This window comes from Gobio gobio, assembly GCF_949357685.1.
Source record: "Gobio gobio genome assembly, chromosome: 21".
Classification (NCBI taxonomy): domain Eukaryota; kingdom Metazoa; phylum Chordata; class Actinopteri; order Cypriniformes; family Gobionidae; genus Gobio; species Gobio gobio.
In genome coordinates, this window is record NC_137117.1 from 2,356,740 (window position 1) to 2,370,322 (window position 13,583).

The 13,583-nt window shown below is 35.9% G+C and overlaps 1 protein-coding gene across 4 annotated transcripts in view; it reads left to right on the forward strand.

Moving 5' to 3' along the window:
• The window catches only part of LOC307117640 (AP-1 complex subunit sigma-2), a 70,416-nt gene that overhangs the window by 15,902 nt on the left and 40,931 nt on the right, over positions 1-13,583 (forward strand). For all 4 annotated transcript variants that reach the window (XM_079802613.1, XM_079802612.1, XM_079802611.1 and 1 more), the window contains exon 3: positions 11,543-11,651. In XM_079802613.1, the coding sequence (XP_079658739.1) occupies positions 11,543-11,651 (109 nt within the window). The remainder of the gene's footprint in view (positions 1-11,542; positions 11,652-13,583) is intronic.

The window sequence follows — 13,583 nt, forward strand, 5'->3', positions numbered from 1 at the left end:
AGAATACATTATGATATTCACTAGGTCAGTCGCGATTGGTCGATACAATCGACTGAGTTGACGCTGATAATTAGTCGACGTCAATATTTTTAGTCGACTGGGTAAGATAACAGTTTCGCGGATTATTGGGTTTGAATGGTAAAATATATACGAGTGTTCGGGTAAACGCAGTCAGATATGTCTTTAGTGAACGTATTGAATGAGAAATCGGGTGTTACAATGAATTTGATCCGTGCAGCTCTTAAAGGGCCGGACCTGATATCCTGTGTGAAGCAGGGCAAGTGAGTTTTTAAAGGTTTTCTAAAACAATGATAAAAACAATGAACAGTAAGTTCTGTCATATTATTCAATTACTTTTACAGTTTTTTACCATGTTATGGATTCAGTATCGATATTGAGGTATTTTAGTCTGGTATCGTATCGAAGTCATAATTTTGGTATCGTGACAACAACACTATTCTATATAAAAAGTATTTGCTGATATTCTTTTTTTATGATGTTGGTTTACAAATTTGTATATTTAAACATTTTTACCCTTTTAGTTTTACATTTTGTCAAGGGCTTGTTTACATTTGTACTTTTTTATAGTACACTACTGAAGGCCAACGGTGCAAGTTAAATTAATTGTTTTTAAGTAAAATTGTTGAAAATTGGGATAAATTAGTCGATAGATTATAAGATTGACCGATAAATTAGCCGATAGATTAATCGATAAATTAGTCGATAGATTAATCGACAGATTAAACGACAAATTAGCCAACAGATCAATCGATAAATTAGTCGATAGATTAATCGATAAACCAGGCGATAAATTAGGCGGCAGATTAAGCGATAAATTAGTCGACAGATTAACCGTCAAATTAGTCAATAGATTAATCGGTAAATTAGTCGACAGATTAATCGACAAACCAGTTGACAGATTAATCGATAAATTAGTCGATAGATTAACCAATAAATTAGTCGATAGATTAACCAATAAATTAGTCGACAGATTAACCGTCAAATTAGTCAATAGATTAATCGGTAAATTAGTCGACAGATTAATCGACAAACCAGTTGACAGATTAATCGATAAATTAGTCGATAGATTAACCAATAAATTAGTCGATAGATTAACCAATAAATTAGTCGACAGATTAATCGACAAATCAGTCGACAGATTAATCGATAAATTAGTCGATAGATTAACCAATAAATTAGTCGATAGATTAACCAATAAATTAGTCGATAGATTAATCAATAAATTAGTCGATAGATTAACCAATAAATTAGTCGATAGATTAACCAATAAATTAGTCGATAGATTAACCGATAAATTGGTCGATAGATTAACCAATAAATTAGTCGATAGATTAACCAATAAATTAGTCGCTAGATTAATCGATAAATTAGTCGACAGATTAATGGATAAATTTGTCGACAGATTAACCGATAAATTAGTCGATAGATTAACCGATAAATGAGTCGATAGATTAACCGATAAATTAGTTGATAGATTAATCGATATATTAGTCGATAGATTAACCGATAAATTAGTCGACAGATTAACCGATAAATTAGTTGATAGATTAATCGATATATTAGTCGATAGATTAACCGATAAATGAGTCGATAGATTAACCGATAAATTAGTTGATAGATTAATCGATATATTAGTCGATAGATTAACCGATAAATTAGTCGATAGATTAACCGATAAATTAGTTGATAGATTTATCGATATATTAGTCGATAGATTAACCGATAAATGAGTCGATAGATTAACTGATAAATTAGTCGATAGATTAATCAATAAATTCGTCGATAGATTAACCGATAAATTAGCCGATAGATTAACCGATAAATTAGTCGATAGATTAACCGATAAATTAGTCGATAGATTAACCGATAAATTAGTCGATAGATTAACCGATAAATTAGTTGATAGATTAATCGATAAATTCGTCGATAGATTAACAGATAAATTAGCCGATAGATTAACCGATAAATTAGTTGATAGATTAATCGATAAATTAGTCTATAGATTAACTGATAAATTAGTCGATAGATTAACCGATAAATTAGTCGATAGATTAACCGATAAATGAGTCGATAGATTAATCGATAAATTAGTCTATAGATTGACTGATAAATTAGTCGATAGATTAACCGATAAATTAGTCGATAGATTAACCGATAAATTAGTCGACAGATTAACGGATAAATTAGTCGACAGATTAATCATTAAATTAGTCGACAGATGAATCGTTAAATTAGTCGATAGATTAACCGATATAAAAATAGTCGTTAGTGGCAGCCCTAATATTCACATTGGAGGAGAGAAACACGTTTTCCACCATGTCAAATGACAAATTTTAAGCCGGTGTGCTTTTAACTGACCTGCCTATATATAGGCTAGATTTGATGATATAATCTAAAAGAATACAAAATTGGTGGGAGGAAAAAGCGCTACATTTTTTTTACTTACGATTTAAACTTTTTTTGTTATTTGTTCACTTGATATGCATATTTTGATTGTAGTTTATTTTAAAAAATATTGTTCTACCCATTTGCTTATTTGATAACTTAAGCACTGCATTTGCATATTTTTTTATCTTATTTTATTTACTGCATTTGCATATTTTGATATAATTTAATTTCATTGCCTGTTCACCTCATTTACATATTTCATTTTTTATTACTTTCACTCCTTTTGTCTATTTAATCGTATTCACTCAATTTGCATACTTACTTGTTACTTGTTCACTTGATTTGCATATTGTTATTGTAGTTTATTTAAAGCTACACTGTGTGATATTTTCCCCCATCTAGTGGTGAAAAGGTATATGACCATCCAGTGAATATTAGTTTCTGTTCCTCTCAATTCTGATTTCGTTTTAACTCCTACGGTGGCCGATTTAGTCCAAGATTAACATGGCTTCCAGTTCGACCTCGTCCACATTCGACACGGTGAAAGGCGAAGCTTGAATTTACGGGTATGTCCCTCTTTGGCTAATGTACTTTCAAGATGGAGGGGCAACATGGCGACCCGCATTCGAACCCCTCACCCGTATGTATTTTAAATGGCACATTATAAACTTACGAGAATACTTTATTACTTGAAAGAAGTAAATATACATTAATGAGCACATATATATTTTTGAAAGAACTAAGTGTTTTTAGCTAAGAATAAACTAAAAAAGTTACACAGTGTAGCTTTAATTACATTCACTACTTCTGCACTTTATTTATTATTATCCTTTTTTTATTTGATTTTATTTTTGTTTACTTGTTCTCTCATTTGCACTCTCTAATTTTATTATTTTATTACTTAAGCACCCCATTTGCATATTCTATTTCCAGCATTTGAATATTCTATTTACTACCATTTGCATATTATATTTACTGCATTTGCATATTTATATATTTTTACTTAAAATCTAAAGGTTTTTTTGTTACTTGTTCACTTGATTTGCATATTTTTATTGTAGTTTATTAAAAAAATATATTGTTCTCTCATTTGCTTATTAGATAACTTAAGCACTTCATTTGCATATTTTAATTTTATCTAATTTTATTTACAGCATTTGCATATTGATATAATTAAATTTCATTGCCTGTTCACCGCATTTACATATTTTATTATTTTCACTCCTTTTGTCTATTTAATCGTATTATATTCACCCCATTTGCATATTTTTATTTTATTTTTTACTTACAATTGAAAGTTTTTTTTGTTACTTGTTCACTTGATTTGCATATTTTTATTGTAGTTTATTGCATTTGCATATTCTATTTACCGCATTTGCATATTCTATTTACTACATTTGCATATTCTATTTACGACATTTGCATATTCTATTTACTGCATTTGTGTATTCTATTTACCGCATTTGCATTTTCTATTTACTTCATTTGCATATTCTATTTACCACATTTGCATATTCTATTTACTACATTTGTGTATTCTATTTACCGCATTTGTGTATTCTATTTACCGCATTTGCATATTCTATTTACCGCATTTGCGTATTCTATTTACCGCATTTGTGTATTCTATTTACCGCATTTGCGTATTCTATTTACCGAATTTGCATATTCTATTTACCACATTTGCATATTCTATTTACTACATTTGCGTGTTCTATTTACCGCATTTGTGTATTCTATTTACCGCATTTGCATATTCTATTTACTGCATTTGCATATTCTATTTACAGCATTTGCGTATTCTATTTACTGCATTTGTGTATTCTATTTACTGCATTTGCATATTCTATTTACCGCATTTGCATATCCTATTTACCGCATTTGCATATTCTATTTACTGCATTTGTGTATTCTATTTACTGCATTTGCATATTCTATTTACCGCATTTGCATATTCTATTTACCGCATTTGCATATCCTATTTACTACATTTGCATGGATGTTTTTTACTTATTCTCCTCGTTTGTTTTATTTGATCTTATTCTATTCACTCCATTTGTGTGTTTTCATTTAATTGTATTAAGTCAGTTTGCATATATTTTTATTTAATTGTATTACTTCACTCCATTTGCATATTTTTCACTTAAAATGTAAAAGTTGTTGTTGTTGCTTGTTCACTTGATTTGCATGTTTTATTGTATTTTATTTGATTACATTCACTACATTTATTTTTTTTATTACTTGTTAATTCTATGTGCATATTATTTTTGGGTATTTGTTTATTTATTCTCCCCATTTGCATATATTTGATTATTTATGCCCTTTTTTAGTGTATATTAGCCATTATTATTGGCCCTTGTCTGCAGCCTAGCTCACTCAGTGCAGATAAAACACACTGAAGCTGAAGCTGAAGCTGATGAAAGTGATGATTGTGACCTTTTGTCTACAGCAGTTCCTCTGATCGGGCTTTGGTTCGGTTCCAGATTCATTCCCCCGCAGCTCACCCCGTCTGACCTCTGACCCCAGCCGCCCGCTCTCTGTCTCTGTAAGCTCCCATCCAAACAGAGCATTAGCATTGCTAAGCAGTCAGCGTGCAGGATGTGTGTGTGTGTGTGTGTGTGTGTGTGCAAATGAAATGCCAGTACAGGCTTTTTCTGTATGAGACATGCACTCTCATGTTCTTCCTGATTGGCTGGTTGATGGACTTGAGGAAGAACTCGAGGCTGGTTTTGACACATTCATGAGGGTTGAGGCTTCGGATCTTTTGAAGTAGTTTGAGGCACTTGATAGCAAGATATTTGTAACCACTCCTCGCCATTTGCATATTTTAATTGTATTTTATTACTTGTTCACTCCATTTGAATGGTTTATGTTTATTGCATTCACTCCATTTGCATATTTTTATTTTCCCTTTCCTTTATTTACCCTATTTGCATATTTTATTTGATAACATTTCAAATGTTTTACCTCCACTCCATTTGCATATTTTTATTTTCCCTTTCCTTTATTTACCCTATTTGCATATTTTATTTGATAACATTTCAAATGTTTTACCTCCACTCCATTTGCATATTTTTATTTTCCCTTTCCTTTATTTACCCTATTTGCATATTTTATTTGATAACATTTCAAATGTTTTACCTCCACTCCATTTGCATATTTTTTAATTGTATTTTATATTATTACTTATTCAGTCCATTTAGTTTATTTCATTTTATTCTGCCTCAGAACTGCATAGCAACACCCTGGCAACCATTCAAAACATTATAGCAACTACACACTGTAGCAACTAGGGATCGACCGATATGGATTTTTTAGTGCCGATAACGATTTTTTTTCCTCAGCCTTAGCCGATGCCGATACGAGCTGCCGATTTATTGAGCCGATATTTGGAGCCGATACTGCTTTTGCTCCTTCAATTTACAACATAAAAATGACAAAATTATCATAATGATAACAATTTAAAATTTACAATTTAAAAAAGGAACATTTATTGAACTAAAAAAAACTATATTTAACAAATAGTAAAAACAGGTGAGGTAGAACAAGAAAAAAAAGAGTTCAGTGGTGAAAATAAATTCTGAAAATAAATATTTAAGCATAAATAAAATAATGACACTATTGCACACAGTATCAACAAGCAAGCAGCATAATAAAGTGCACACTGACTGTACTATACTCCATTTAACAACTATTCACAACCTAGTCATTTAATGGTTACACTCTAAAAAATGCTGGGTTAAAAATAACCCAAGTTGGGTTGAATATGGACTAACCCAGCAATTGGGTTGTTTTGACCCAGCAGTTGGGTTAAATATTTGCTTAAAACAACCCAATTGCTGGGTTAGTCCATTTTCAACCCAACTTGGGTTATTTTAGCATTGTTTAGAGTGTAGGTGCACTTCACTTAATCTCTTGTGGAGCAACACCAGCGGTAATTCAGGAAAAAATCTCCCAATGCTCCACGTGAAACTTCAGTCTTTCCACCTTTTACCATCGTGTCAATTCTCAATTGATTTTGATTAATATGCGCAAGCGAGAGAGAGCGAGAGAGTTTGAAGACGGTGAGAGCTGCCCTGTGGACGCCTGTCTGGAAATAATGCAGGGGAAAAAATATTGGCGAACGCAGCAGCCTAATATCGACCGATACACGTAAAAATATCGCAAATATCGGCCCGATATATCTAACACTAGTAGCGACACACTAAAATGTGACCACAGTAACCACCCAGAGCACTGTAGTAGTCACCTCAGAACCACATAGCAACACCCTAGCAACCATTCAGAGCATTATAGCAACCACATACTGTAGCAACACATTACAAAAACTCAAAACACATTGGCAACCACTTAGCAACACACTGGCAACCATCCAGAACATTATAGCAACACATTAAAACACTCAGAACACCTTAGCAACTGCATAGCAACGTCACAGTAACCACCCAGAGCACCATAGTAGTCACCTCAGAACCACATAACAACACCCTAGCAACCATTCAGTGCATTATAGCAACCACATACTGTAGGAATACATTAAAAACACTCAAAACACCTTGACAACCACTTGGCCACACCCTGGCAACCATTCAGAGCAACACCATGGCAACCATTCAGAACATTATAACGCACTAAAACACTCAGAACACCTTGGCAACTGTATAGCAACATCACAGTAACCACTCAGAGCACTGTAGTAGTCACCTCAGAACCACATAGCAACACCCTAGCAACCATTCAGAACATTATAACGCACTAAAACACTCAGAACACCTTGGCAACTGTATAGCAACATCACAGTAACCACTCAGAGCACTGTAGTTGTCACCTCAGAACCACATAGCAACACCCTAGCAACCATTCAGAGCATTATAGCAACCACATACTGTAGCAACACATTACAAAAACTCAAAACACATTGGCAACCACTTAGCAACACACTGGCAACCATCCAGAACATTATAGCAACACATTAAAACACTCAGAACACCTTAGCAACTGCATAGCAACGTCACAGTAACCACCCAGAGCACCATAGTAGTCACCTCAGAACCACATAACACCCTAGCAACCATTCAGTGCATTATAGCAACCACATACTGTAGGAACACATTAAAAACACTCAAAACACCTTGACAACCACTTGGCCACACCCTGGCAACCATTCAGTGCAACACCATGGCAACCATTCAGAACATTATAACGCACTAAAACACTCAGAACACCTTGGCAACTGTATAGCAACATCACAGTAACCACTCAGAGCACTGTTGTAGTCACCTCAGAACCACATAGCAACACCCTAGCAACTATTCAGAGCATTATAGCATCCACATACTGTAGCAACACATTAGAAGCACTCAAAACACCTTGGCAACCACTTGGCAACACCCTGGCAACTAGGGCTGGGCAATATGGAGCAAAAATTATATCTCGCTATATTTTGCTATATCTCAATATACGATATATATCTCTATCTTTACCGGAAAAAGAATCCCCCAAAAACTACTGAAAAAACAAATATGCAAAGTGCAAAGAGGTAGGCAGTTCATGTAGGAACAAAGTAGGGATGCAACAATACAGTTAGTCCACAGTTCAATACATACCTCAGGTTTTTTACCACGGTTTTCGGTTCGGTTCGGTTTTGATGGCTAGTCGCAACAGATTTTTGCTATTCTATTCTTAGCCGAACAGCAAGAGCTTAAGGAGGAAAAAATACTATTTTTTTTATTGCAATACTCTTTCTTTATTTTACATAAAAGACTTGAAAACCCTTACTTAAACTTAAAACTTTACTTTTAACAAACCTTGTACACATTCCTAGTGTACTGTATAATATAAAATAAATATATATAAAGATTTACACTGGCAGCTCAGAGCTGTACACCAGTATTTAAGTATGAAATTGAATGAATGAATGTAAAAATAAAACACTACACAGACTTCACTATAAAATATACATTGATTCTTATTAAAGCTGCTGTATTAGTTCTTCAGTCAAGAGCAATGAGTGATTTTCTCTTTGTCTTTTGTTGTTGTATTAACATTAAATGGATAGTTCACTCAAAAATGAAAATTCTGTCATTGATTACTCGCGCTCAAGTTGTTTTAAACCTGAATAAAGTTATTTCTTCTGTTGGACATATTTTTAAGAATATTGGTAACCAAACAGTTGCTGGTCCCCATTGTCGGAAATAATAATATGGATGTCAATCGCTACCATCAACTGTCTGGTATTCAACAGAAGAAATGAATACAGGTTTGGAACAACATTAGAGTTAGTAAAAAATGACATCATTTTAGAGTGAACTGTCCCTTTAAGGACAAGCGGCAGCGTGTTCACGATAGGCTGCGCCGCTGTCAATATAAGACTTGCACTCATCTAATATACAGACACACACGCCGATTTTACTTTCACTTTAGACATAACCGACTGTGTTTATGTTAACCTTGTGTCTATTTGACATTATTAGCGCAGTAAGATTTAGTCCAGTAATCACTTTTGTTTGACAGGCTTTTAGTGCGCGCACATTACTTAAGTAACCTTCTCCAGTTCTTGTCTCACAAAGTAATGCCGACTGGGTAAACTGTATTTTGGATCAAGTGTTTGAGAACCAACTGTCGGCATTCATGGCAGTAGACATCTGTCTGCTGTTCGTCCGATGCCTTAAAACCGAAGTATCTCCATATAATGGAGCCAGTTGTCCTTTTTTTAAGACGAGCTCTGTAGCCTCCGAGCTGGTTGCGGACGCCGCCATGTTCAATGAAACAACACGCGAGGGGAGGCGAGCACAGCACAGAGAACGCAAACAAGCAAAGTGGCGCAAGCAGAATTAAATATAAACAATATATCGATATATACGATATGTCAAAATCCATATCGTGTTGAAAAAATATCTCGATATATTTTAAAGGGTTAGTTCACCCAAAAATGTAAATTGTGTCATTAATGACTGAGCCTCATGTGGTTGGACACCCGTCAGACCTCCGTTCATCTTCAGACACAAATGAAGATATTTTAGTGTAAATCTGATGCTCTGAAAGGCCTCCATTGGCTCAACTTTACACTCTCAAGACCCTTAAAAGACACTAAAGACGTTGTTACAAAGTACAATAACTTTATGAATTGGCGACAATTGTTTTTGTGCGCAAAAAACCCCTAAATAACGACTTGCATAGTGATGACGATTTCAAAACAAAGCATCATGAAGCTTCGAAGCGTTATGAATCACTGAGTCGATTCAGCGGTTTGAATCGCCAAATTTCAGCAGTTTGACACGCGATCCGAATCATGAATCGACTCACTGATTCATAACGCTTCGAAACTTCATGATGCCGTGTTTTGAAATCGTCATCACTATATAAGTCGTTATTTAGGGTTTTTTTGCGCACAAAAACTATTCTCGTCTTCATAAAGTTATTGTAGAGCCGCTGTAGTGAGATGGACTTTGTAACTTTAGTCTTTAGTGCCTTTTAAGGGTCTTGAGAGTGTAAAGTTGAGCCAATGGAGGCCTTTCAGAGCATCAGATTTACACTAAAATATCTTCATTTGTGTCTGAAGATGAACGGAGGTCTGACGGGTGTCCAACCACATGAGGGTAAGTAATTAAAGCTACACTATGTAACTTTTCCGTCCACTAGAGGTCGCCTGTTCAAAACAAAGGCGTAGTTTGATGACGCCACGTTTGAGCGCAGAATCTCGGGACATGTGGTCTTCAGCTCACAGCCGGTGGGAAACAGTCAGGATAGGACTCGGGCAGAAATCATGTTCATGGATGCGATTATTAACATTACTGTAGTCTGAAGCAGAGCAGGAGCGAGTGTTGTGGAGCTGAGCAAGGCCGCAGGAGCGATTGAAGAGCGGGACTGTTATTATGGCATAGTCGCTGGCGGGACTTTTATTATGACACGGTTGCCGGCGGCACTTCCTCTTCTCCAGTGCTGAGTGTGAGGTAACGCAGCATAAAACATACGATGTTTTATCGTATTAGATATATCTGAGTGTGTTGAAAAGGAAGTTATGACGTTCGCTCGGCGGCTGCTATGACACTTGTTCACACTGCAGTGAGAGTAAAGTGTTTCACTGAATAAAACCGGAGACCGAGGGTGACGCAGATATGACGCAATCGACAGGCGACTCCCTCACACGCATAGCTCACACGTCCCGGCTCCTTGGTTAAAATAGCAATTTTCTCACGATTTACAAATAGTTGAAAACATTTGGGATATTCTAAGTACTCAACTGAACAAAATATATAACACTGGCCTAGTGGTTTCTGGATATTTTACTGCAAAAATCCTACATAGTTCACCTTTAATGACAGAATTTTCATTTTTGGGTGAACTAACCCTTTAAATATCGAGATATCGCTACCCCTACTGGCAACCATCCAGAACATTATAGCAACACAATAAAAACACTCAGAACACCTTAGAAACTGCATAGCAACATCACAGTAACCACCCAGAGCACTGTAGTAGTCACCTCAGAACCACATAGCAACACCCTAGCAACCATTCAGAGCATTATAGCATCCACATACTGTAGCAACACATTAAAAACACCTTGGCAACCACTTGGCAATACCTTGGCAACCATCCAGAACATTATAGCAACACAATAAAAACACTCAGAACACCTTAGCAACTGCTCATCAATGTCACAGCAACCACTCAGAGATTCTAACAATCGCCTCAGATTCTATTGTATTCTTTTCTGTTCTCGATATACCCAATGTTAGATATGCATATTCACCGACATATGCATATTCATAACTGCATTTTGGACACAAGTTGTATGTATCACCGGGAGAAGCGCTCGCTCAGCAGCTCTCGCCAGCCATAGATCCTCTCCAATGTGAGAATGGAGATAAATGAAGTGTCAGCTGAAAGAAAGGATGCATTATTATTATTGAAAAACACACACGCATTACTAACATGCAGCGAAAGAAAGAAGTATAGCAGTAGTATAGTGTCAAATCCCCTTTTTTTAACGTATGAAAATATTTGCTCGGTCAAAAATATCACTCCTATTATAATGAATAATGCTGTCTAATTAATCAGTGGTACATCGCCAGTCACTAATTTATTCAATTGGCGACTAAAACTAAAACAAATGTTGTTTATGTTGCAGATACGCCAGTCTGTATTTCTGCTGTGCCATTGAGGACCAGGACAACGAGCTGATCACACTGGAGATCATCCACCGCTACGTCGAGCTGCTCGACAAATACTTCGGCAGTGTAAGTCGAAATTTATGTGACTTGTTGTAGAGCTCAAAAAACACATTAAATGTAATTGACCTATCGTAAGCCCCACCCCTCGAACGCAGATGAGCCAATTATAGTTGAGTATCAGTCGCGCTGAGACCGGAACTCGGACATCTTTAGGTTTCAGTAGCGCCATCCAGATTTTCGGACTTTTCAGTTTGGTCCAAATCAAAACTACAGGTGTGAAACCTCCCCTGACCACGGTCCGCACCAAACAGATGAAATTTGGTCCGATGAAAAGAGGTCGTCTCGGTTCGGATCAAACTGAACAAAGGTTCGGTTCGTTTCTAGTGTGAGAAAGTATTTTCTGTATGGTTCGTACTTTCAGAGCATTCACAGGAAGTTCCTGTTTATTTTTGAATATTTTAATGTTATTTTTAAATTCAATCTAGGCTACATTGATTATGAAAATTGAAAAGATGCGCAATATGTCAGAAGACAGAAGGTCAGAAATGATTTTGAATAAAATTTTGTATGATTTTGCTTCGAAAGCCTTTCTTTAAAGTGAATTTCGTTTAGTATAAATTATATCAATTTTAATCAACATTTAATCAGATAATTGAATGAATTTAATAAATAAGAAGCAAATAGTCTACAGCAGACAATAATGGCGGGAGCGATCACATGCTTTACACAGGAACTGGAGCGCGTCTCAAATAAACCGAAACTCAGCAGCTACTCGTCTCACAAACATGAGAAATATGTGAATATAAAGCTTGAAATGTCCACTTTTAAACGTGACGAATAAAAAAATAGTCAAACAATGCGCACTGTTCAATAGTGGCAACGATATGCGTCCGTTCATTCATTCTTGTCAAAGACGCTGACGTCAGACGCACGTCCGTTTACAGACCAATCAGTGTCCAGATGCAGCCAACACAGATGTGTGTGTCATGTTCAGTTCTTTAGTGCGCTCGCATAATTGCAATGTGAAACCAAACCAAAACTAACCGAATGTATAAAATGTATCAAAACATGAACTTCGGTTCGGACCTTGGTGCGGATTTTCAGGTGTGAAAATGCCCTTAGTGTTAATTTCGTCAGACGAGACGAGACTAAATATGTTCGTCAACGACCTTTTTTTCCATGACGAAGACGAGACGATAACGAAACTGCACCAATGTCCAAAAACGCTGACTAATGTGGCGTTCACACCGGACGCGAGTGACGCGAATAAATCACGCTATTCGAGCGAAGTTGGACGCTTGAACATTTTGAGTTTACTCGCTTCATTCGCTGGAGAAATTCACTTCACAACAGACGCCTATTCGCGTCATGGGCGGGGCTTCTGCCAGCGGCTCGTCTCGTTGAGAAATGGCTGACATGAGCTGTGTTTACACGTCTTTTTTGTTCAAATCTACTGTTAATGTGTGACAAAACGTAGTTTTAAGACTGTTCGATAATCCGCTCTATGCCAGCGCTCCACTCATGAACCCTCACCGGTAAAACAACGCTCGCTCAAATCCCGCTCAGACATGACATGTATCTGTACTGTAGCTACTATACTTGTCGTAGCCATTAAAAAATGTATTTTGTTTCATATTTATGTTTAAATTTTATAATGTTTTTTTTTTTAAAGGTGAAAAGAGAGTGGGTCAGAAATGATTTTGAAAGCCTTTCTTTAAAGTGAATTTCATTTTTGTATAAATTGTATCTTAATTTTAATCAATGTTTCATCAGCCAATTGCCTGGATTTAATAAATAAGAAGGAAATCGGCTATAGCAGACATTTAAGGGTTAGTTCACCCAAAAATGAAAATGTGGTCATTAATTCCTCACCCTCATGTGGTTGGACACCCGTAAGACCTCCGTTCATCTTCAGACACAAATGAAGATATTTTTGTTGAAATCCGATGGCTCAGAAAAGCCTCAACGAAATGTACACTCTCAAGACCCATAAAAGCT